The sequence below is a fragment of the Balaenoptera borealis genome (genome assembly GCF_965194805.1).
Source record: "Balaenoptera borealis genome assembly, chromosome: 11".
NCBI classification, from domain to species: Eukaryota; Metazoa; Chordata; class Mammalia; order Artiodactyla; family Balaenopteridae; genus Balaenoptera; species Balaenoptera borealis.
In genome coordinates this window covers 98230220-98256710 of record NC_138868.1, presented here as the reverse complement: position 1 = coordinate 98256710, position 26491 = coordinate 98230220, and the positions used below count along the sequence as shown (strand labels likewise).

The 26491-nt window shown below is 38.6% G+C and overlaps 1 protein-coding gene across 2 annotated transcripts; it reads right to left on the bottom strand.

Annotated features, from left to right (window-relative positions):
• Positions 1-1319: 1319 nt before the first annotated feature.
• On the bottom strand, positions 1320-26087 carry ARCN1 (archain 1). 2 transcript variants are annotated; one of them, XM_082342140.1, is made up of 11 exons: positions 25918-26087; positions 16819-16921; positions 15759-16022; positions 15082-15261; positions 14745-14950; positions 13736-13900; positions 10107-10272; positions 8233-8380; positions 7814-7922; positions 5170-5374; positions 1320-3276 (listed from the first exon to the last, which is right to left on the bottom strand). In XM_082342140.1, the coding sequence occupies exons 3-11, from the start codon at positions 15954-15956 to the stop codon at positions 3187-3189; spliced, it is 1467 nt and encodes a 488-aa protein (XP_082198266.1). In that variant the 5' UTR covers positions 15957-16022; positions 16819-16921; positions 25918-26087; the 3' UTR covers positions 1320-3186. The 2 variants fall into 2 exon arrangements, with proteins under 2 accessions (XP_082198266.1, XP_082198267.1); XM_082342141.1 differs by lacking the exon at positions 16819-16921 and having other exon boundaries at positions 25918-26086.
• Positions 26088-26491: the final 404 nt, after the last annotated feature.

Sequence of the window (26491 nt, the reverse complement as noted above, 5' to 3'; positions counted from 1 at the left end):
GTATCACTAGTTGCAGTTGACGACGACCTACCTTAGCAAGAAAGCTTTGTAAGGAGGTACAGCCGTTGCTTCTAGCTCGACTTCAATCCTCCTGAGGATGGGGACTCCTCCTATTTTCCTCCTCTCCTCCTCCAATGAGCCCTGCAGATGTGAACTTTTTTTTTTTTTTGGCCCCGCCTCACAGCATGCAGGATCTTAGTTCCCCGACCAGGGATCAAACGCGCGCCCCCTGCAGTGGAAGCGCAGAGTCTTAACCACTGGACCACCAGGGAAGTCCCGTAAACTTTTAAGAAAAGCTATTCTCTATCAACCCTGGAAATCTCTGAGAGCCTACCCAGTGTGAACAACGTTAAATTAATTGGAGGGCAAAGTTTCCTGTAGAGATGCATGGGTTGATAGATTTGGGGTTTGATACTGTGAGTAGATGAATGACAGACCTTTTTTTTAAAAGGAACTCACCTACCTCCCTACCTCCTCTATGTGGAATTAATTAACCCAGAGCAGGAACCACAAACCTCCTACATTAAACAGAATGCTCAGTCAGATCTAATTATTCTGTTAGTTTCCCTCACAAGAGGCCAACAAAAACTCCCCTTGATGCTGTGGAGGGATCAGCTGCCAGTCAGAGGGTGTGGCGTGGTTTTGGTGTGCTTCATTTCACTGGATTAACGTTACAGCCTCAGAGATCCAAGCCACACTTCAGCAACATTAAAGATACTTGCAATTTCTCTTGCAATTTCTCAAAATCTTGGCTTTCACCATTAAAATAAAAACTTATTCATTCCAGAAACTTACTATTCATCAGAGATTTGCCTTCCAAACAATTTGGTGACATTCAAAAGTTTTTCAAGTTAAATAAAAAGAAAGGAAGGAAGAAGCCTTTTCTGAGGGAATTATCAACTTCCAAGGAAGGCCTTCATCACTCATGCCTGCATCACTTACTTACCACTGTTTGTCTAATGGGGAAGAGAATGCTCCAAGATATCACCAACTATGGTTATTCTTTAAAGATGAATCCTCATTTTTCTGACTCTACAACTGGCCCTGACAAAATTAAGATCAAAAGCCCATAAGTGGCATCAAATTCAAAAGCTACACTGTCAGGAGTGCATGTGTATGTGTATATGCTCAAATGTAGAAAAATACACAAGAAGACACAATACCTGTAATAGGGAGAAAAGGCAATGAATACTCTCAGATAGAGATTATTTCCTCTTAAAGAAACGTATCATTAATTTTTAATCTTAGATCCTGTTACAGCATTCTGAAGACACCAAAGAAGACACCAAAGTATGAGAGAGTCAACAGTCTAAAAAACATTCATTTTATAATACTTTTTATTTGATTAAAGAATTTGCCTTCTTTGTGTACACTGGAATGTTATATTCCCTATGTATTTTACAGGGTTACAAAACTTCTCTCATTTTAAATATTACCCCAAAAGTAATTTTAGAAAAAAAAGTTTTTGTGAAACTAAACTTCACTTTAAAAAAATCATATGGACAAGCAACTCTCAAACAAAACTGAATTAATAAGATTTCTTGTCTACTTAACTACATGACAGATTTTTTGTTCCAGTCCCCTTCTTCAAAAAAACCTTATGTGGAAACCAAGCTAGAGATAAGGATTCTTCCCTGATGCAGTTAAGGGAAAGGGAAAGGCCAGAAATTTCTTTGGCGAACAATTCCATCCATGGCCATTTGTGTGTGACTGCTCTGCTTCAATTACAGTACACTCTTTGCAGGGAAGGCCAGATGTTGTTCAGAGTGGGAGTCGTACTCTCCAACCAGCTGAAAGTGCAGGAGGTCATCTACTGTCATCTGTCTCTTCCCCCTGTCTGTGGCTGCAGCCTGGCAGCAACTCCACCAACTCCCAGTGCAATACTGGGTTAAAAGCCAACGCTGGGCTGGCTGATGTAGTCTTCTCCATTGAAGAAGTAATGGGTGAGATGGGGTGGAGAAACAACCATTACATGATGACACTAAACAGAAAAGGCTTAGGGGAGAAAAAGGAAGGATTTCAGACACAGGAACAGAAAGGCTGCTGAAAAAATGCTGGGCAGGCTAGAATGGAGTATATCAATGCCTACACAGCGATATAATCAGCTGGATCTTGAAATGCTAAAAACTTGGTGGTGAAAATGGAGGCTCCTTGATAGTTCAGGACCAATGGGATTGGCACAAAGACTCACTGAACCTACAGCCTCCAAAATCATAACCTCATGTCTGATAGAAAGGAAAAAACTGATGACATAGAGAACATTCAGGAAGAGGGAGGTGGTGAATCTCAGGAATGTGAATGGATTACAAAGACCATTAGCTATCATGTTTTAGCTGAAGTACCCAAAATATGGAGAATGGAAGGCTGGGTAGCACCAGCAGCAGACATGATTACCTGTGGGTGTGAAATCCCTAACTGGACATGACCATTCTCCTCCCACACACCTTGAAGTGGGGGCTATACCATTTGAAAGCTGCTTCTCAGCTGTCTTTAATATTGACACAAGTGGGATTCACACTAGTGTTCTAAACCAGAGCAACAAGCCTGCAAGGAAAACAACCTGGCAAAGGAATGGAGGGATGAATAGATATAGGAAAAGGACATAAGACATCCTTATCTTTTAACTTCTAGACCCCCTACCCCTCAAGCAGTTCACCTGCATAGTCCAGAAATCAAGAATGGATTAGATCAACCTGTTCCCGGAGTGCCAAATATAGTGCCTATATGCAGATGATCTCAGTGCTGGATTGGATATATAGAAAGAAAAAAACTGAAGGTAAAGGAAAGGAGTATGAAAGATTAAAACCTTCTGCAGAGAAAACTTTTTAAAAACAAAGTATGAAATATATTTAGGGATTAAAATAAAAAACAACTTAGGTGATGGGGGACAAAGTGTTTAACTGGGGGCATTCTCTGGAGAGCTTGCTTTCCTGCTGGCCAGTAAAATCTGCCAAAGAAATCAGCAGCCTTTCCCTTTATGTTTGTGTCATTTCTTTGCCAGAGAATGTCTCTGTGACACTGAAACACTGAGGGTGAGTTGAGGGTCCTTGCGCTCAGAGAATCGTGCACTGTATTTGAAAAAAAGGGTCTCCAATGGCTTGCAGGTTTGGACAAAACTCTTCAGCCACCGTTGGCTTCTTCTTTATTAATTTGAAAATTTTCCTTTTCGGTTCCCTCTTCTTGGTATTACAGAATTTCATACTTATCCACTAGGAAAGTGGTCTCTGTGGAAAACCTTACAGGGCTGTTTCCATCTACCTGGGTCACTTTGGTAACCTAGGAAAACAAACAAAGAGTAAGGTAAAGCAGAAGGACAGCAGGTCTTTAAGGTGCTGGCTAAATTCTCAGTACAGAACAGATCAAATCCCCTAAAGCAGTATTAAAAGTAACTCAGAAATACTAAAAAAGTTCAATTCACAACTGCAGCTCACAGTATCACTCTTCCCTACCAACATGATTAATCCGCTCTCTAGATAGAAAAGACAACTGTTGGGATGACATGTAGAGTGGTATTAATATTAAGTAAAAGGTCCAGAATGAGTGGCCACTGCCCAGGCTCTGCCCTATAAAACCTATGAAAGTCATAGACATTCTATCAGGATGATCAATTAACATTTTGATCCAAAATGCAACATTCTAACAATTCAACATTATTTGTTTAATTTGCTCTCAGTCTAAGTTGTTCTATCATATTCATTTTCTAGATATGGCTGGGTCCTTCTAATGAGATTTCTTTTTATTTATTTTTTATTTAAACGTACTTTTTTTTTTAGTATTTATTTATTTGGTTGCGCTGGGTATTTAGTTGTGGCAGGCGGGATCCTTAGTTGTGGCATGCGAACTCTTAGTTGTGGCATGCGTGCGGGATATAGTTCCCCGACCAGGGATCAAACCCGGGCCCCCTGCATTGGGAGTTCAGAGTCCTAACCATTGCACCACCAGGGAAGTCCTGAGATTTCTCTTTATTAATAATAACAGATGTCCAATTTAATGAACTACCTGTAACAATGGTGCACATAATGGCACCAACACAAAACTTAAACCATTGATTCATATTTTCTAGTGAGGTTCTGACAAAGCAATTATACTGTCCTGTTCTTCAAATGGTCAGTAACAGGAAAATGTCTTGGGTTCAACAATGTGCTCCCAATACTGACGGGTTTAAGCCAATAACTGAAATGGGGGGGAGGGAGGGAGGGGGAGAGAGGGAGGGAGAGAGGGAGAGAGGGAGGGAGAGAGGGAGAGAGGGAGGGAGGGGGAACTGCTCTTTGGAATCATCCAGCAGATGCAACTATAACTTCCCAAGCACTTTCAGGAGAGACAGAGACCACCTGGGAAGATAACCAGAATAACAAGCAAATCAACAAGTCAGAGGGGAAGATAACACTATAAACTCGGTGCTTATAATGCAATTTGAAAGCTGGAAGAAAAACGAGTTAAAAATAATGATCTGAAGGACAGTTCACAGGGAAATCCGTGGCGGTCCAGTAGTTAGCACTCAGCGCTTTCACTGCCATGGGCCTGGGTTCAATCCCTGGTCGGGAAACTAAGATCCCACAAGACGCATGGCACGGAATGAATGCATGAATGCATGAATAAATAAATAAATAAATAAACAGTTCACAGATTTCCCCTGCTTTGCCTGCCTACCTTAAGGACAAGGTTTACAAGAGAACTGGCTTATGATTATCCGTATTAATGAAGGGAAGCTGTGACATAAAAGAACACAAAAACTGTATCCATTTGTATTAGAATCACCTTTTTTGGCAGTAATTTTGTCTTCCAAATAAACTTTCTTTCATTCCTTGGGATCAAACCAAGGGACAATACAGAAGGCATTACTAAGTCATGTGTTGAGTGTTTTGGCAAATGGATTTTAAGATACATGAGATTATGAAAAAAAACAGGCAACTAAGAGATATGAGTCTTGCACAACCCGTAAGTACTTCTATATGTAGTCATTTTCAATTTCTTTACTTCGTTTCATCTAGAGAGGAAAACTGAGATAAAGCAGGTGAAGAACTGACCACGGTTATACAATGAGGCAGCAATGGAATCCACGGGGGACATCAGCTTTTCTGATTTCTGCTCTGACCATGAAGTCATGTTGCCTATCAGGTATCTGTCCTACCACTTTCCGCATATAAGTTCTCTATTAAACAAGGGTACCTGTATGTTACAGTAATTTTTTTTGGAGATGAAGGAGACTTGAACAGGGAAGAAATCATTGGGCTGCCCAGCAATGCTGAACTCAAGGCTGCCACTCTTATTTTTGGCATCAATCACTGGCAGGCACCACTCCAAGGTATTTCGTCGACTGTCATGTCGATATTCGCCATCAATCTCACCAATCACCGGTGCGCCGACACCAGATCTGTCACAGGAAACATCCGTGTCAAGTTAGCTGTCCAGAGCTAGAAGAACTATGCCAAGGAAAACCAGCCCCAAATTTGATTATGCTCCTCAAATTCTGCCCACTTTTATATAGTCCTAGAAAAAATTAGACTCCCTGATAACTTCAAGGACCCTTACCTTGGCCAAGGGTCTCATTCATTCCTTTTGTAGGTACAGATATATGCAACCATAAGTAATGGGCAAACATAGTCCTGGGCTGCTCCAACTTATGGACTAGATCTGGAGCTGGCAGAGGACTGAGACTGACAAATGTGTAAAGTGGGATGTATTTCCCAAAATACTGCACTAATGGTTTGCTGCCTTGTCATGATGGAATTTTAACATAGTGTAGCTCTCTTCAAAGATGCCAATGAGGGGAAAAACAGGTTGATAATAACCGTGGGGGAGAACTTAAACACCATTATGTGGTTATTTAGAATGGAGATGAATCTGGACCTTTGAGAGGATGTTTTTAAAAGATTTTAGAAGGTTTTAAAACTTATTGTAGTTGATGCCAGTGGGTTTATTTGATTTATAATCCAGTAACTGAACTTTATTTGATATGTGAAAGCACAATTACCCCTGGGCAAAATGTGAACGTGATGGGAAAGAGAGATATTACATAGTTGTCCTTAGTCTGCAGGAGAACCAGGGCTAGTCAGGACGCACTGTGCATCCCCGCACACGGCTGACAGGCAGTGCCAGCTACTCCTACACACTCTAAATTTACCACCTTTTAATTCAGCAGTGACATCCAATGTTTGCATTAAAGGCAGGGTAAATAAGGGAGACAAAGAAAACTTTAAGGGTGATATAACACAATTAACTCTTCCCTATCAATTTTATGGTCCCAGTTGTATATATGTTTCTTCCCTTTGCCCTTGTTCCAATTCTGATTCTGAGATCCTCTAATTTGATCAGTTCTAGACAATAGGGTAAAATGCTGTCTAAGGGTCTCTTCTGGAGACTACTGCAAAGTTGAACTAAGACGCAGGAAACCACCATAACCACAATTACAGGGTAAATGGAGAGGCCTAAAACTTGTGGCATCCTAAAAATAGTCTAGTAAAATAAATCTTGACAAAATAAAACCCACACCTGCCACCAACGCCCAAGTCTCACAATGGTTCAAGGCAGCCATCTATTGTTCTGAAATAATAACCAAGCTGTGAAGAATAAGATGATTAGCCCATTAAAGGGGATATTGGTAATAAAGCATATTTTAAAAAATGGAAATAAGAATGACTAAAACCAGACCTGGCCATATAAAGGCCTGAATCAAACTACAAATAAAAATTAATTAAATTAATATAATTTTAATTAAATTAAAATTAATTTGAACAAAACTACAGATTAAATTAGAACCATTTTCTCTGTAATAATAACTGAGAAATTTAATAGTATAGACACACTAAGAATTCACTTACTGGGTATTCATAATTAAGCCCTGTACTTAATCATGGGGGTGCTGAAAGGCAGAGGAGAGAAGCAGGGATTCAATGGTGAAGTAATAATGGTTCAGTCACTAGAAATGCTAGTGAGGAGATAAACTTAAAGTAAGAGTATTTCCAGATGATCCTAGAAAGTAGGCCATTTAAGCACACATCAAAAACTTACCGGAACTAAACTTCGGGGGTGATGCATAGTTTTGTTATCTTAACTGTGATGATGGTGCATACATGCCAAAACTTATCAAACTTTATAATTTAAATACGTGTAGTTTATCACATGTCAACTATACCTCAATAAAGCTGTTAGAAAATTTACTGAAACTAATGCAGATATCTTGTTTCAGCAAGAATAGTACCCTTGAAAACATAATCTCATCTTTAGTTGAAAATTTAGAGAACAAAGTGAAAAAGAAAAATTCAGTCTGACAGACTCAATTCCTTTAAGAGTTGCAAAACAAAGCAGAGAAAGTCTGACTGAGAATTGGCTCCTCCTTCTGGAAACCTTCATTACTACATGAACAATCTGAAGACCAATATCTGAAAACACAGCTCTAGAACTATAACCAGCTTTGCTTGTTTGGCTTTAAAATCAGTAATATCCACTCCTTTAAAAGTGTACAGCTCCATGCATTGACAAATGTATCTTGTAAGCACCATTACAATCAAGTCATATAACATTTCCATCATCTCCAAAAGTTCCTTTGTGCTCCTCTGCGATCAAATGCTTCTTCTCTTTGCAATCAAATGCTTGATTTCTGTTCCAAGAGTAATACCTTTTCAGAATGTCTTATAAGTGGCATCATATAGTAAGTATGCAGCCTTTTGTACCTGGCTTCTTTCACAACTGGCCTTTATGAGAAACAAATATCTTAGAATGGATAGCCAGCTAAGTGCTGCCTCCAAAACGAGTTCCAAAAGACTAGTTCTAAAAGCTCACTATAGAAAAAATGATTATGTGGGGTACTTACGGGAGTGGGATGGTGATAACCACATCATTCAGTTCTAAATTATCTTCTTGTAGCTCATACTCTATGTTGACATCACAACCATTTCCACTTTCTGAGGGCCAGCAATTAACTGAAGAGAAAAGCAAAGCAGGTATATTAGAACATTAGAAAAAGAATGGAGGAAAGTTAAGATGGCAAATCAAAACTGACAACTGCAGGCCTTAAACATCCTAGTGTAAACTACTAAAAATAATGGTTTCAAAATTAAAGGTATTTAAAATTTAAGCTACTTATTACCAAAATACACTAAATATAGCACTGAGCCCATTTTGAAAGGTCATTTTGTCAAAAAGAATTGTGGCAATGAAGAATGTACAAGCCAGGGCTATTTCTAGTTCTCAGTGCAGTCTAGCTTAGTAGGATTGGGCAGAGGCACTTACTTGTCAGTGGAATAAAAGACTCCTCTGTGGTTTGTAGTCTCCACTTTAGCACCCCAACGTCACTACTGACTGGAAATGACTTCTCTGGGTTCTTCAAGCCAATTAGAGATTCTGCAGTGAAAAGTTTTTTATCCACATTTGGATGGGTCTGAAATGAGAAGGGAAAGAAACTTCTGAGGTTCAGACATTATAAGACAGGAAATAAATTCCTTTTGGTCTTACATGGCCCATAATCTAAACATCTAAAACAGGGTGCCTAAAAAATTCCAATTATTTTTGATTTTGAAGAAAGATTTCCTTTCTTCAAAGACTTTTAAAGATTTAAGACATTTAAAAAATAGTAATAAAGTAATTTCAACTCTAAGCCATTTTGTTTGTAAGTAACAAGTTAGTAACTTTGTAACTGAGAAAGTTAAAAGACCATTAACCAAGTCCTTTACAAAAATACTTCATAGGGAGCAGCCTGATGGTGAGGCTAAGCTTGCCAAATAGAAGACTAGGGTCAGACGTTGATCAGCTGGCTGGGTCACATAACAGTCCTGGCCTTATACTAAGGAGACAGGAGAGGGGAAAAGCTCTGTGGAAAGTTTAGTTGCAATTTTGCCTAGAGAGCTAAAGTTGTGCAAACTCAGGCCAACTAAGATGGACTGATCTTTTTAAAAGAAGTCACATTAGGAGAAAAAAGGAAAAAGAAGTAACTTTTGGAGAGCAGATTACATAGACTTTACGAGCCAGCAAAGCTACTGTCAAATAATATAAGTACTACTTCCAAAAGACAACTGTGCGCTGGTTATGAGTGGAATAAAAAGTAGACAAAACCACTTTCTTCGCTGAAAAGGCTTTGTTCTTGTCACAAGAGATATAAGATCAACCATCTAAATAAACTGTAACAAGAAACTGTAATAATATAAAGAAGGTCTCTTACATAGCCAGGTAGGTGGAACATACATATTCATTTTTAAGAATTTTAGGTACTTTTCAAATATACCATTAGATATATTGCCCTTCAACTAACAAAACAAGCACTGGCAGTTTATATAGTAGCAGCATGAGTAAACTTAGTGTCATAACCTGTTTTAATAAAATACCTCCTGGGCTTCCCTGGTGGCGCAGTGGTTAAGAATCCGCCTGCCAATGCAGGGGACACGGGTTCGAGCCCTGGTCCAGGAAGATCCCACATGCTGTGGAGCAACTAAGCCCGTGTGCCACAACTACTGAGCCTACGCCCTAGAGCCCATGAGCCACCACTACTGAGCCCGCATGCCACAACTACTGAAGTTCAGGCACCTAGAGCCCATGCTCTGCAACAAAAGAAGCCATCTCAATGAGAAGCCCACGCACCACAACAAAGAGTAGCCCCACTCACTGCAACTAGAGAAAGCCTGTGTAAAGCAACGAAGACTCAATGCAGCCAAAAATAAAATAAAATAAATAAATTTAAAAATAAAATAAAATACCACCCTATTAAGTTTTAAAACTTTGTTGTTTTTTAAATTATATTTCAAGCAATATCCTAAATGAATTTACTCTTTGCATAATAGTAACAAATATGCATCTCTTTGTACCTTTGTTAGTGAGTATGAAGTCATTTATTAGATTTCAAAATGACCTTTCACTCAATTCCAGTATTAAAAGGCCATACTAATACAGCTGCTGTCAATCATTCCCAACTGGCTTGGGAAGGCATTTATCAATTCAAGGCTTCCACTGTAGGTAATAAATTAACTTCTTTCCTATGCATCTAGAATGGCACTAGTTATATAAAGTTAAATAATCTTCTGTGTTCTATGGTTCACACACGGAACTCCAGTTGAGAAAGACTGTGTTAGGTAGACAAAAGCCTTAATACTCCCTTATCAAAAGCCTCTACACACCTGTAGCTGCACCCCTTTCTTGTCTTCATTTTCCACATGAAGACGAATTCGGCCAAATTTATCATCTGAGATCCTAAGCATGATCATGCCATGCAACTCCATATTCTGTAATCCTCCATCTCGTCCACAGGTTAGTGTGATCTTTTCCTCAATCTTCATGTGCACACTGTAGAGAAAGAATGATAAATCTGCTCAGACAGGTAAAAACCAGAACTCCCTTTCTCCAGGGTTTAATGGTGATTAGCCATCAGCAACTTATTTAAAGGTGCTGCAGCCATGTGTATCAAAATTTAAAGCATTATATAAACTATCACATTTAGAATGGATAAACAACAAGGTCCTACTGTATAGCACAAGAAACTATATCCAATCTCCTGGGATAAACCGTAATGGAAAAGAATATTAAAAAATAATGTGGGGACTTCCCTGGTGGCACAGTGGTTAAGAATCTGTCTGCCAATGCAGGGGATACAGGTTCGAGCCGTGGTCCGGGAAGATCCCACATGCCGCGGAGCAACTAAGCCCGTGCGCCACAACTACTGAGCCTGCATGCCACAACTACTGAAGCCCACGTGCCTAGAGCTGGGCTCTGCAACAAGAGAAGCCACTGCAATGAGAAGCCCGCACACCGCACAACGAAGAGTAGCCCCCGCTCGCTGCAGCTAGAGAAAGCCTGCGCACAGCAATGAAGACCCAACGCAGCCAAAAATAAACAAATAAAATTTAAAATAAATAAATAAAAATTAAAAAGAATGTGTATATATTATATATATGTATGCATAACTGAGTCACTTTGCTGTACAGCAGAAATTAGCATAACATTATAAATCAATTATACTTCAATTAAAAAAAGAAAAAACCTTTATCCCTAAAAAATAAAATAAAATAAAATAAAATAAAATAAAATAAAAGCATTACACCCTTTGGTTCAGCAAATCCTCATCCTACAGATAAATTCTCACCTGTGCAAAACAATGTAGTAAGTTATTCACTGAAGAATTGTTTGTAATAGCAAAAGTTTAGAAACAAATGTCCGTCAATAGGGGGACTACTTAAATACATAAAAGTATATCCACAAAAATGAATACTGGGCAATTAGAAAAAAAATAAAGAGGAACAATTGAAAAAGCTTTTTATTTGAAAAAAATTTCAAAAATTAAAAAATTAAAATTATAACAGAAATACATGTATACCCTTTTTATGTATTGTTAACATTTTATCCCATTTGTTTTATCATTTGCACACTGTCTCTATATAAATATATTTTACTTTTTTCCCTGAACCATTTACAGGTAGAATATATACATCATGGCCCTTTACCCCTAAACATTTTCAGAGTGCATTTTGTAAGAACAGGATATTCTTTCACATAACCACAGTACTGTTATTAACTTCATAAATTTACATTGATACAATACTTTAATCTACCATTCATATGCCAATTTTGTCAGTTGACCTAATAATGCCCCTTATAGTAGTACAAGATCCAGTCTAGGGTAAGGTACTGCATTTGGATGTCATGTCTCTATAGCTTCAAATAAGGAAATTCTTGTCTTCAAAATAGTTAAGTGAAAAAAGCAATTGGAAAATGTATCTAGTATGCCACCACTAATGTATAAAAAGGAGAAATACAGAAGTTATACCATGTTTTTATTCATCTATACATAGACTATCCCTCTTGGAAGATTCACACAAAAACTAGTTAATACTGAGACTTCCCCAGCATCCAAGTGGTTAAGACTCCGTGCTTCCACCGCAGGGGTGCGAGTTCAATCCCTGGTCGGGGAACTAAGATCCTGCATGCCATGAGGCGTCGCCAAAAAACTTTAAATTTTTTAAAATTTTTTAAAAATTAAAAAAAACCTAGTGAATACTAGTTGCCTCCAAAAAGAGAAACCTGCATGGCTGGGCGGGAGGAAGAAGTTTTAGTTCAATACCCTTTGAACCTTTTGAATTTTGAACTACATGAATGTATAATCTAGTTTTCAAAATAAGTAAAATAAAAGGTGCTACTGCTATGGGCAATTACTAAGTACAATCTATCCATATTCCTTACTAAAACTATTTTTAGCTGGGTGAACTGCAGAGGCTTAAAAACACTATTCTGGCATCCTACTTTGTTCTGTTCTAACCTCTAAGACTTCCCAGAAACAAAGGCATGAGACTCAAGACCACAGAGGAATGTGTCTTATGACAATGCAGGGTCTCATTTACCTTCACAAGCATTTGCTCCATGCTCAAGAAGTACTTCATCATTCAGAAAAAAGTCTCAAGTCCTCTCTAGTACATGATGGTCTCCAACATCTTATTAAAATAGTGTCAAGCCTCTGTCTCCCTCAAAGCAACTACTAGGAATAGCACAGGAGCTTTAGTGATTAAAGAGATTTACCCCGACGTAACCCCGTTCATTTCATACAGAAGAAGACATACAACATACTCCTCTTTTATGCACACCTGACAGAGGTATCCTCCCAGACTCATCTTTCACTTGACCTCAAAACCATCAGTAACAGTAGAAGGTTTGGGCTTCAAAACAAGAAATCTGAGTCATGAATATGTGAACTTGATAACTACCACTTAAAAATGTTACCAACCAGTACCACAAGTCCTAAGAGACAAATCAAAATATTCTATACTGGGTTCAAATACTTAAAAGGCAAAAGATAATACATTATTTGCTACTAAAGATATTTATAAATTTTGTCCTCCTTAAAACTTAATTAGAAGGATTTCCCTGGTGGCGCAGTGGTTGAGAATCCGCCTGCCAATGCAGGGGACACGGGTTCAAGCCCTAGTCCGGGAAGATCCCACATGCCACGGAACAACTAAGCCCATGTGCCACAACTAGTGAGCCTGCAATCTAGAGTCTGCGAGCCACAACTACTGAGCCCATGTGCCACAAATACTGAAGCCCGGGCGCCTAGAGCTCATGCTCCACAACAAGAGAAGCCACCACAATGAGAAGCCCATGCACGCAAACGAAGAGTAGCCCCCACTCAACGCAACTAGAGGAAGTCCGCGCGCAGCAATGAAGACCCAATGCAACCAAAAATAAATTAATTAAAATTAAAATTAAAAAAAAATTAATTAGAAAAAGACATGCCAAAATATAGTACAGTGCTAATCATAGCTCTAGCCCTCTAATTCCACTCCATTTTAAGAGACAAAGTACACACTAGGCACAAAGAAAAGTTATTTTTGTTTAATTTAGCCACCACACAGTTGATAGAAAGGTAAGTTCTAAACTTAATAGAAAACAGATGGCTGAGAGCCCCCAAACATGTTTAAAGGGGGGAGGGGGGAAGACCTCATGTTAATACCTAGAATGTACTTTTTAAAAAAAAATTTTATTTAAGTATAGCTGATTTACAACGTTGTGCTTAATTGCTGTACAGTAAAGTGACTCAGTTATACATATATATATTCTTTTTCATATTCTTTTCCATTATGGTTTATCACAGGATATTCAATATAGTTCCTTGTGCTATACAGTAGGACCTTGTTTAGAATATACTCTTTAAGTGTTTTAAATCTGGAAAAATTAAGACACAAAAAGAATTTACAGTGCATTGAGATAATTTTTTTTTAACACTCTGTGGTCTGTTCTTACTGAAAGAGTTACTACTTACCTCTCCATATTAATGGGTGGAGCATGCACTTTGGTTGCTTCAGAGGTACGCTTGCCCGTACTGGAGGACATGATAGTTTCACCTTCAGATTTCAATTTGTCAACAAAGTTATCTACTTCCTTTCCTTTGGCTCCCAGTTTCAAAGCCTTGCTAGGGCCTGAAGGCCTAAGTGGAAGAACACACACATACACACAAAAATACACACATGATTAAAAAAGTTAAAAACTAATTAATAATTCTCTATCACTGAAGCTTTCCTTGAAGCTGTTCTTTAAGAGGAATGTGAATACCTCAAGGAAAAAACACAAGCTTCCTAGTGTTTAGTGGACAACTAGACTATTCCCTGCCCGAACTGACAGCTGGGTCACAATTAACATGTAAGCTTCAGGAATTCCCTGGTGGTCCAGTGGTTAGGACTCTGTGCTTCCACTGCAGGGGCCACGGCTTCATCCCTGGTCGGGGACTAAGATCACGTATGCCACAGGGGCGCAGCCAGAAACAAAACAAAAAAACAAAACAAAACAAAAAAACCCATATAAGCTTCAAGTACCCAAAGACCAAAGGTATACTTTCATAAGCATGTGTGATCTGACAAAAACTTTGTACCTTCTATCCAGATAAATATACCTGTGTGCAAACAAACTTTTTCACATAATTTCAGGTAGTTCAGATTCTCCCTTAAATCCATTCATGAACACTAGATTAAAAATACATGTTCCTTAAACAGTTAAATATCCCCTCTTCTCCCAAAATAAGGCAACTCTCATAGGAAATTGAGATCATGTTATAATTTGTAAAAGAACTCTCTTTTACACAAAAGGAAAAACACCACATTCAGATTTCTCCTTTATCCCCATATTATGCAGCCAAATTTAATATTACATCTTACTTCATCAAGTCACTCGTTATTTCCAGTTTGCCTAAAAATCAGATATCACTCTGAGATACACACATACAGCCTTCATCTGTCATTATAGGATTGCATTCTGGGTGATACACTGGATTATACCTGGCTGGTGCAGGTGCCACTTTTGGTTTATCAGTTTCAATGATGGTCTCTGTGATCATAGCAGCTGTGCTACCTCCAGACACTGTGGAGCTTCCAAATCCCCCAAATCCTGGTGCTTTTTTGCCCTGTCTCTCTGCATCTCTTCGGGCCTGTTGTAATTCTTTTGCTTTACGCCGCATCTCAGCCTTGGCTTCACGTTCTTGAGTCTACAAGAAGATACATACTTGGATGTAGCTTTGAGTACAGACTAAACTAGCAAATAAAAAAGGGAAAATCAGATAATGAAGCCTAAAAGAAAGATATACAAACCAGCAGCCCCAGAGAAGACCCTATTTACCTCTCTGACTGCTCTGAACACCTTCTCCTCATGAGAATCCATTTCTGTGAAGGTTCTGATCTGTGCCAGGTTAACATTCTCCCGGTATCCCAGGGCAACAATTTCATCAAATGCAAAAATCAAATCAAAACAGTGCTCAGATATTTCATTCTCTTCTAAGGCTCGGCAATATTCAGGAATCTAATCATGGAGAGCAATGGAAAAGAAAGACTTAGAATTTATCAGCAGTTTTGTTTTCCAGTTCTTATCCTTTAAAATACACAAATTTCAATAAGCCTAAATCCCTTTATTAGCTCCTTCTGCTACTCTGTATTTTAAGCAAGTCTGTGGCATAAAGTCTTTGAATGTGTGTGGCTACATCAACAAATCTTACCTGAAGAATATTATCTAAAAATATGGCCAAACAAGAGTCAGAACCACAAAGGCAGGTTAGAGTAACTGCTAGAGAAATGGGAAACAAAAGGGCAGTTCTCATATTCTCCTTAGTAATACTTACAGTCTAGGATACCCAGTAAGTGTCTGCTGAATGAATAGGAGCTGTAGTAGTAAGATGCTGGGATGAGGGCTGGGGGCATAGAACATGCAAACTGATAAGCATCAGCTGCTTTGGGGGAAAAACAGTTTTACACAAAAAATTTAAAAACAAAAACTGTAACCCGATATTACAGGATTCTTACCACTCTTGAGAAGAGCCTTAGGGTCTCCAGATCTTCTAAGATGTTGCTGTTTTTGGTAGTGATCAGTACCATGTACAGTTTCTCCATAGGCTGGTAAACATATCTGACACTCTCTGTTTCAACAAATGTGTGTTGTTTTCCAGTGTTCATGAGCTTTGGAAAAGCTGCTAACAAGCCCTCAATCCGAGTTCGGGTCATCTCTACAAACTGTCGAGAAACAATAGCCTTTCCTGCTTTTGTGCAGACTGCTGCTGCCAACAGCACCTGCCGGGAACATATAAATAAGTACTAATTAATTATTTCTTTACATGTGTTTTCTCAACATCCTCAGATCTTCTGTAGAATGGTACACTCAGTTATTTAGTGATGTGACTACTATTAGAATGCTGACTTTCAAACTCTACTTCATTGCTCTTTTAATTATAGTATGTCATTCATAAGACAAAGCTAAAGTAGAGGGAAATGAAGCTATTACTCCTGTTTTTCAATAACATACCTAGAGAAAAACTTAGTAAAGAAATAATTTTTTCTAGGTCTACACATACATTATGAATGGATCCCCTGTGACTCAAAACTGGGTTGCTCTCTGCTTTGGCAGACCCATAAAGAAGAGTTTAAACTTTTTCTAGGGAGAATAGAGATCTCCACAGCCAAAAGGGAGGTCTGATCAGGCAGACTGAAGATTTATACAAGGCCCCTGACCTTTCCTTTCATTTTTACCTAGAATATGGAACCAATCTAGTGAGTCTAAATTTATCTTCTGCTCTTTGATTAACCTTCCCATCCCACACTATCTTACCTCCAGACATGCAAACAATCTGTAAAATGAAAAACTAAAAGACTCAATGTTTCACACAGGTTTTGACACTGGGCAATGATCAAGACTAACAGTCTTTTTTTCAGAGTCTGGCATTTCATTAAACAAAATGAATAAAGCATCAAAGAAGATAAGACCAAATGCCATTAGCAGAGTAGTAAGAATATTAAGTACAGTGTTAATAGTCTCTTCAGTACAGGAACCCAAAAGTTCACAAGGACAAGTAACAAAATGACTATTTACACATTTTGGAAGCCTCAATCCTAGGATACAACCTCTGAAATATCAACATCTTACTGGTCAGGCTTCTCAGCTTTACGGAAACCTGTCCTCTACAGGTGAGCAGCTTGAAGAAAAAACAAGTTAGTCAATTTGAATAAATATTCTTATAGTTTCAAAACAGCAATACAGTTTTATAATAATTATAGGAGAACACAATGTCCTTATTCATCAAGGATAGGACATTAGGGTATTTGGGAGATAATTACCATCACGCTTATTTCCATGCAGCTAGGTAAAAACAATTTATACTGAGAAAGTGTTTGATCTATATCCTGCACAAATAATTTCCCTCTACCAAACAGATTTGTATTTTTACTGATTGATTTGCTTCCAATGAACATCAGGCAAATTTTCTCATGTGAAATCTCAAGAATAATGCTATCAACTGCTCTATTTCCCAAATAACAACTGCAAGTTTAGAAAGAAGCTCATTTAAGGGAGTTATACAATTTTATGTTCCTGAGTCTATAGACTCTATATTGAAACTTACCTTAATTATTCCAGCATAAAGTTACGTTGTATAGAATTAAAAAGTTAAAAAAAAGAAAGTAGTTCTACAGCATAAATAAATACTCTTAGGAAGAATCTTGTTTTGTAAGTTATATCCTTTTAAAAAGATAAGAAAATACTTTAAAAACATACAGAGAGGTATAGAGTATAAAATTACAGTTGGTTACTTCAAGAGTGGCAAATAAGCTAGCTTAAAAGTCCCAAAACAGTCACTTTCTCCAAAATATTTATAATTTTTTTAATAAATAGTTTGTTTTTTTTAAATAAACAGTTTTGTACTTAAGAAATGTATCTTTCACCATCACCAACTACTTGGGAGGTTTCTGCTACCACCCAGGCATGAGGCAAGAAGATATACTGAGGGGAGTAAAGGATCCCAGAAAAAGAATAAAAATAAAAATGCAACAAGGTTATGACCCATTCTTTTCAAAGGAAATCTCCCACCTCATGTCTTTAACTTTACTATTTTGTTGTTGTTGGCCACAGAATTTTATTTAATTCAGCTTTACTGAGGTAAAATTAACATATAAAAATGTGAGATATTTTAAGTATACATCATGGTGATTCCATGTCTTTTTTTTTTTTTTTTTTTTAAAGTTTTTGGCCACACCCCACGGCATATGGGATCTTAGTTCCCCAACCAGGGACTGAACCCACGCCTTCTGCATTGGAAGGCAGAGTCTTAACCACTGGACCGCCGGGGAAGTCCCGGTGAGTCCATGTCTTTAATTTCATTTTTTTCTTCTAGTTTTATTGAAATGTAATTGACATACAGCACTGTAAAAGTTTAACATGTACAGCATAATGATTTGACTTACATACATCATGAAATGATGACCACATAAGTTTGGTGAAAATCAACTGTCATAATGTTATACAAATGGGTAAAAATTTCCAAAAGTATCAATATATGAATTCGAAAAGTGTCAAATATCAAAAAACTCAACGTATAAAAGTTCTAAAAAACTGGTAATTCAAAAAGAAGACCTAGTGATGATGATGATGCTTGTGAAGAATTTGGATAAACTGTTTCATGAACATAAGAACAGAAAAAAGGAATTATTTCTCAATTAAAAATCGTATTTATGTAACTTTAAACAGTATGTATAAGTAACTTATTAAATACTTTAAGAACATATTTTTAACTATTTGTGCTATAGTCCTAAAAGTTTTATATTCTGAAAAGCTTTTCTTCTTAATATTCTCATCAGGTAAATGAGGTATTCCCTTATATTTAGGATCACCTCACATTGGTTTCTCCTTCTCCCAAAGACTATGTGAATTAGAAATAGTGTTCTAAATTTGCGAAGAACCAAGTTAATATACCAGGAAAATTACATGACTGGAAGTGAGACGATTTGGATCCTAGTTTTTGTTCTTCTATTTACTATCTGTCTGACTTAAGTTACGTTTCAATCTCTCTTAGCTTCAGTTTCCTCAGAAAATGGAGCATCATCTGACTACCTCACAAGCTATTATGAGGACCAAATGAGTGTAATAAAACTGTAAGCCAAAGCTATACAACTTATGCCACAAAATATGTAAACATAAAACACACACACAATGTAAAACAGCACCATTATTAATAATAAACTTGCCAAGAAATGCATGTCATTAATAAATTTGTCACTTCAAGGCAATGGACTTTTACCTTTATGGGTTTGGCAATATTTTAATACTCAAATAATGCAAATAGACTCCCCACAAAATTTTACATATAATGTCAGAGAATTCATAGATCCTCTAGAGTAGTAATTCTCAAATGACCCATAGAGAATCACTTTATGCAGTGAGAAATATTACTAATAAATAGGAACACATCATAAATTTAATACTTATAGAAGCGCTCCTCACCAAAAAAAAAAAAAAAAAAAGGGCCGAGAACCACAGTCCTAAGAAGTATGGTACCCCACCTTAGAATTTTATGAGGTTTTGAAGGAACAGAATAAGCCACAGTAAAGATACTAAGCACAGCACAATTTAAACACTTGAAGTCAAAAGTCTACTCAGAGAAAGGACTGCTCAGACCAAACCTTCAGATCTATATAAATATGCTGATTTAATACAAAGCCCATGTCTAACATACCTAATAATAATAAGCCTGTTAGAAACAGTAAGAAGCCTGTTTGTATGTTTCAGGGTAGTTCTTAGGCAGCTGGAATTTAAAACACCTCCATACCATACGGATAGAGTTTAGGTAAAAATTAACATCAAGGCAACATGAAAGGGAAATTAAAGGCAACCTGTAACCAGAAAGGTGTACGCTATGTAGAGGGGCAATTCACCCACTTTGCTTTATTGATTGGGCATGGTCAAAGGCTAATTATAGGCAGTGGCAATCTCCATTTTAGCAGTATTATTATAAGAATTAACTAAATAATTATTTATTGGACACCTACTATACACACTAGATGCTCTCTGGGAATACTATGAGGAAATCAGTAAGACTGGCATTCTTCTCTTAAGAAATCTGGTAAGATCTCAAAAGTTGGCACCCAAAAAAAATAACTTTTTTTGTAACTATGTATAGTGATGAATGTTACCTAGACTTATTTTGGTGATCATTTCACAATACATACAAATATCAAATTATTATGTTGTACACGTGAAAGTAATATGCTATATGTCGATTATAACTCAAAAAAAAAAGGCAGCAGCAGGCTAATAGGGATAAGACACAAACATAAATAACTAATACTAGGCAGAGTGTGTTAAGTAATACACTATAGGAATTCAGAGGAAGAAATTACTTCTAGCTCACAAGATCACTGATGACTTGATGGAAGAAACAGCATTTAAATTACGCTTTGATAAATCAGGGAATTTGAGTATGTAAAGATGAAGAAACAGTAGGATAAAATAGTAGGTCCCAAGCAGGAGAACTCTGGGACTCTCTTGAGACACTCCACTATCCAGATATAAGCAGAATAAGGCTCCCAAACTAGGACCAAAGTGCCCAACACTAAGCATGGCTCTAAACCTCAAAACACCCAAGACACCACAATCACAGGATCCACAAAGCTGACACAGGTTTCTATTCACTGTTACCCATGTTAATAACACAGTTATTAACATGGCTGGAAGGTATGGTTAGCTCGAAACAAGATAAATTTAACCTATCCTAAATTAACATTCATCTTAAATGCCTTTAAATAATTAAGCTTCCCTTCACATAAATGTTTACCAATTATTAAAAAATAGTTCATACTAAAAGGTAGGTTAATTTTTCCTACTGTAATTTGATCTGATTTTCCTTGGGGAAGAGTGAATAAGTTTGATTCTCTATACAGTTATTTTACTTGTTTTTTACATTTTTGGAAAAGAGCATTTAGACCTCAACCAAACTTTCAAGGGCCCTTGATTGATTTATAGATACAAAAACTGAGGGTCCAGAAGTTACGTAGATGATCTCTTCAGGACTGTTTAAAAAAACAAAATAAAATTTCCCATTAGGTTACACTTTGTCAGACAACTTTTCTCTTAATAATACTTAAAATGCTTTGAATATATTGTCATTTGTTCTTGGATTAAATAACAACACTCTCCTACCCGGCTTTAACTACATGGATCAAAAAGTTCCTTGAGTAAAGAAACCTGGAGAATTAGGTTTCTGTTCTGCCTCTGCCACTAATTACGTTACCTTGGATGTCACTTAATTGTTTCTTGAAATATCCCTAAAATAGAGGTTAGGGACTTCCCTGGTGGCACAGCGGTTAAGAATCTGCCTGCCAATGCAGGGAACACGGGTTCGATCCCTGGTCCGGGAAGATCCCACATGCCGTGGAGCAACTAAGCCTGTGCGCCACAACTACTGAGCCTGTGCTCTAGAGCCCGCGAGCCACAACTACTGAGCCTGCGTGCCCTAGAGCCTGCGCTCCGGAACAAGAGAAGCCACCACAATGAGAAGCCCGCGCACTGCGATGAAGAGTAGCCCCTCCTTGCCACAACTAGAGAAAGCCCGCGCTGCAACGAAGACAAAAGGCAGCCAAAAATAGGGCTTCCCTGGTGACGCAGTGGTTGAGAATCTGCCTGCCAATGCAGGAGACACGGGTTCGAGCCCTGGTCTGGGAAGATTCCACATGCCACGGAGCAACTAGGCCCGTGAGCCACAACTACTGAGCCTGCGCATCTGGAGCCTGTGCTCCGCAATAAGAGAGGCCACGACAGTGAAAGGCCTGCGCATCACGATGAAGAGTGGCCCCCACTTGCCACAACTAGAGAAAGCCCTCGCACAGAAATGAAGACCCAACACAGCCATAAATAAGTAAATTTAAAAATAAAAAATAAAAAAAAATTTTAAAAAAGGCAGCCAAAAATAAATTAATTTTAAAAATAAATAAATAAAATAAAATAAAAGAGGTTAGTTTATGTGAAAATAGAGGTTAGTTTATGTGAAAGTGCCTTTGTATCTTTAAGATTCTATAAGTGTAAGCATCTGAAAACTTTACAGCAACAGAAAATGTGCAATACCTCCATTTCACACCCACTGCTCCAGTGCTAACTATCAATACTTTGGTTTTTTTGGGTTTTTTATTGGTGCACAGGCTTCTCTCTAGTTGTGGCGTGTGGGTTTTCTCTCTCTAGTTGTGGCACGGGCTCCAGTGCACCTGGGTTCTGTACTTGTGGCCCGTGGGTTCCACGGCTCATGGGCTCTGTAATTTGTGGCATGCAGACTCTCTACTTGAGGCGCATGAGGTCAGTAGTTGTGGCACATGGGCTTAGTTGCCCTGTGGCATGTGGGATCTTGGCTCCCTGACTAGGGATCGAACCCACATCCCCTGCATTGGAAGGCGGATTCTTACCACTGGACCACCAGGGAAGTCCCACTATCAATACTTTGGAACCATACATTAATATTAAGCTGCCAGAAGGCAAACTGCCTAACCAAAACAAATCATGTGTGTGTACAGTATACGTGTGTCAGATAGCTGCCATATCATCCCTTCACCCCCACTAGTGATAGAGGTCCAAGCATAACAGGTAGTAATTCAGCATAAATACGCATAATTCCCTAAAGAAAAAAGTCAAGGACTTCCTTGAACCTCTAAATGCTTCAGTATTCCTCACTTCCAGAATTAGCCAGTCACTTTGTTCCTCGTAATTCACTGTAATGATGATATATATAATAATTCATGATCATATTAAGGCCAGCTTCTACAACTGTCATAGAGGACCATTTCGTCTTTCTTGTATGCATGAAGTGATTACAGATAAAATCAAATCGGCGGAAGATTACAATAAAATACAGAGCACATACAAAACCAAAACCTGAAGTTACTCAGTGAGAGTTTTAAGCTCATCACAAGTTTCTGTTCTAAAACAAAAACCTGTAGAGTATAAAAATAAAAGGACATTGTTCTCAGTTTCTGCAGTGTACCTTCTATTTGGAGAATAAATAAGATGGTAAGTCAAAAGAAACCCAAGAAAATCATTTTCATTCTTTGCTCTCCTCTCAAACAACAATCAAAAAAAAATACATAAAGAATACAATAGCTGTGCAGCTGCTGTATTGTATATGAAAAAGAAAAAGAAAAAAGAAAAACCAAAACAATAATAACTCCCTAACTGGGAACTGTTATTACTGTGTAGGATTTCAGTCTCCCCCTGCCCCCATCATGTGTAGACCAGCCATACAAACCCAAATCTAGCTTCCTAATAACTAATGACTCTTGGGAACTGAACATATTGTGATCATTTATATTTAATGTGATCACTACAGTAAATTTACTCATTGCCTATACTTAGTAAATAAGAAGAGAACAGGGGGCTTCCCTGGTGGCGCAGTGGTTAAGAATCCGCCTGTCAATGCAGGGGACACGGGTTCGAGCCCTGGTCTGGGAAGATCCCATATGCCGCGGAGCAGCTGGGCCCGTGAGCCACAACTACTGAGCCTGCGCGTCTGGAGCCTGTGCTCCGCAACAAGAGAGGCCGTGACAGTGAGAGGCCCGCACACCGCGATGAAGAGTGGCCCCCGCTTGCCACAACTAGAGAAAGCCCTCGCACAGAAACGAAGACACAACACAGCCATAAATAAATAAATAAATAAATAAATAAATAAAAAAGAAGAGAACAGCACTCTGTAGATATAAGTAAAGATTTTACAGATTAGGGCTACCATGAGACTTAATATCAAGTTCATTCAAACATAAGTTTACTAAGAAAAAGAACTGACTATAATGATATCTGACAAGTGTTAAGAAAATAAGAACATGTTCTCATTAATTTGCAGAAAGCTAGAAAAAAAGATCAATCAAAAGATGCTTTTTTTTGTACTTCATTTTATAACAAAGTCACCATAGGCCATTTGTTTTTCCATTTGTTCATTTATTTCTCTAGGAGGACTTTGTAGTGTAGGACATTTTGCACCAACTCCAGTAACTAAAGCTAAAGGAAATTTATTTTTCAAAAATCAACATTTACATACTGATATCTACAACTTACCCTAAAGCACATTTGAAAAAAAAGATGGCTACAGGGATGAATGGATCATTACATGCGTGATAAAGCTAGAATAGTGAAATGTCAATTACAGAATCTAGCTGTTGGTTACACGGAGTGTTCACTGTAAAGCTCTTTCAACTTTCCTACCTGTTTGAAAATTTTATAATAAAATGTTGAGGAAAAATCAACTTTCAGAAGTTTGGATACAACTTTTAGATCCAAGAAATCTTACAAAATGTTACCCTATTTGGACCTTTCTTTGTCCAGGGATCTCTTTGTAAAGGAACAGAACCTGAAAACATTACACAGAAAAATACTTAATAATGTCTTACAGAATGTACTGAGATAAGTTGTTCTCCAGAGTACACAAATCTGTAGGTATCTGGATCATGCCAAGTCCCAAGTAATTCAGAAACATATGCATATTTAAACATGACACAACTGTATGTATATGCACACATGTCCAAATAATATGCAAAATTTATATTTTTATATTTATCACTCAACACCTAGGGATCTACCATCCCTCTGGTTATCTATGAATTAAAAATCGTACTAGGAAAAAAAATAGTATGAGGTTCCAAGAACTTTTCAACAAACAAGGTTTTTGTAAATATTAACCTACATTTCATTTATATAATACAAGACTTTAATTTTGCTTTTAATATTACACTATACTCTGAAATGCACTACAGGTACATCCAGGATGTATAAAGGAAGTAGTTTAAAAATCACTACCCAAATACTAAGCCTCCTAGTGGAAACGAAGAAAGGAGTTTTGGGAAATTTTATGTCCAACATAAAAGTTTTATGAGGTAAACCTACTTGATGCAATTTATATGCCTGAAGCTGAAGAAAACCTTTCAGTGGTTTAAAGTCCAAGCATGAATGCCCCCCCCCCACCATCCAAGTTCTCATCTAAAAAGGTCGTGAACAGAACTTAATGATTGGCACCAAATTATACTGTCATCTCTGAAGTATGTAGGAAGATGCTTGAAATCAAATTAATAATCTATTGACAAGAAGAGAATTTAAAAAAAAGAACGTCCTTCAAAAGACTGAAGGGCATAAAGTGCACTTAAAAAAATCACTAGCTTGTCTGGAAATTTCACAATTTTGAAATTTTGTCACAAAATTTCTCCTACTTCATAAATATCCACAAATCGTCGTGAGAAAGCAAGATGTAGTGGAGTGAGCACTGTTTTGTACCATCTCGCACCCACGTTAATTTTAACAATAGATGAGAACACAAAGATAATGCAACTGAAGGCAAGTAACAGGTCCCAGAGTATAAACCCCTCCTCCCTCCTGTGAGATATCTGATTACGATATGCCACATCCACATTTCACTTCACCTGAACGACAAGCTCCCTGAAGACAGAAAGCCTGTGATATCGATAACTCGGTTCACATTTTCCCAATGCTCTTATACACAGCGTATACTCAATCACACTGACAAATGGACCCACCTAATATCTACAGAAGTAGGTGGCAGGTTTCTGGGACACTTGGGTCCGACAAATTAGTGACAAATTAATGTCAGAAGTTACTCCTTCCTGTTCTATGCCTCCTTTCGAACCTTCCTCTATTTGTCCTTTTCAAACAAACTAAAGAAAAAGTCCTGAACACTAATGGGTTTAGATTTCAAACTTCAACGGCCTACGGAACACCGGGGATGAGAGGTGAGCTGATTACAGAAGGAAGAGAACCCTCGAGAGGTCCAGCTTGCTGCGCCTAGGTGCCCACGGAACCTGCTGGACACTAGCGCCCAGGTCCACAGCGTGGGGTCCAAGGGACATCACTAAGAGGTTCTTGCAGAGCAACAACCCTGGGCCCGTTTTAGGGCCCGGGTCCCGGCAGAGGAGGGTGCCCAGCTGGTTGCGGGGGAGGGGTGTGGGCGCGACCACAGAGGGACTGGAGTCAGGTCCCTCGGATCTCCCGGGAGGTCGGGCACAGGGTGCGGAAGGCCACCCTGCTCCCAGAGCCCCGGGGAAGCGCCCAGCTCCAGGCCCTCGGGGCGGGGCTCCTCTGGCCCCAGCACAGGCCGGCAGCAGGGAGAGCGGTCGAGCAAGGCCGGGAACCGGGAGTTGGGCCCGGCCCGGGTCTTACCATGGCGACGGCGGTGGTGGGGCGCACCCGCGCTCCGGCGCCACTGCAGCTAGGGCTGGGGTCGGGGGAAGGGGAGCACCGGCCGCTCCGGACCTGCTGCCCCCCTGACAGGAGAGCCGGCCGCTTCGCCTCTTGCCAAGATGGCGGCCTCGAGCCACGTCTCCAACCGGAAACGGCAAGGGTCAAAGGGCGGGGGGCGGGGCGCCGTGGGGTGGGAAGACTGTGCACGCAGGCTGAGACGCGGGTTGTGTCTGGGAGGCCCCGGGACTCGACCACCAGCGTAGAACCGCTGGCTTCTGTGCTTTCTCTGTTCGTCAGAGCCTTCGTTTAATTTGCGACATCTCTTGCAGTTTATAAAGCTCTCACAGCCACTTATCATTTGATATACAAAATAACTGTTGTTCATAAGGGACTAGTAGCCAGAATATATAAAGAACTCTTAAAATTTAACAATGGAAAGACAAAAAATCCAATTTAAAAATGGCCAAAATAGCCATTTCTCTAAAGAAGATATACAAATGACTAATAAGCACATAAAAAGATGCTCAACATCTTTAATCCTTAGGGAACTGCA

What these genes read in the sequence shown, in the direction of transcription:
- ARCN1 (XM_082342141.1), bottom strand. An exon ending in CCACCCATTAATATGGAGAG is followed by an intron (nt 10,273 to 13,735) that starts GTAAGTAGTAAC and finishes CTTTCTCTACAG; the next exon opens with TGTGCACATGAAGATTGAGG. An exon ending in GTTATCACCATCCCACTCCC is followed by an intron (nt 5,375 to 7,813) that starts GTAAGTACCCCA and finishes TTCCTGTGACAG; the next exon opens with ATCTGGTGTCGGCGCACCGG.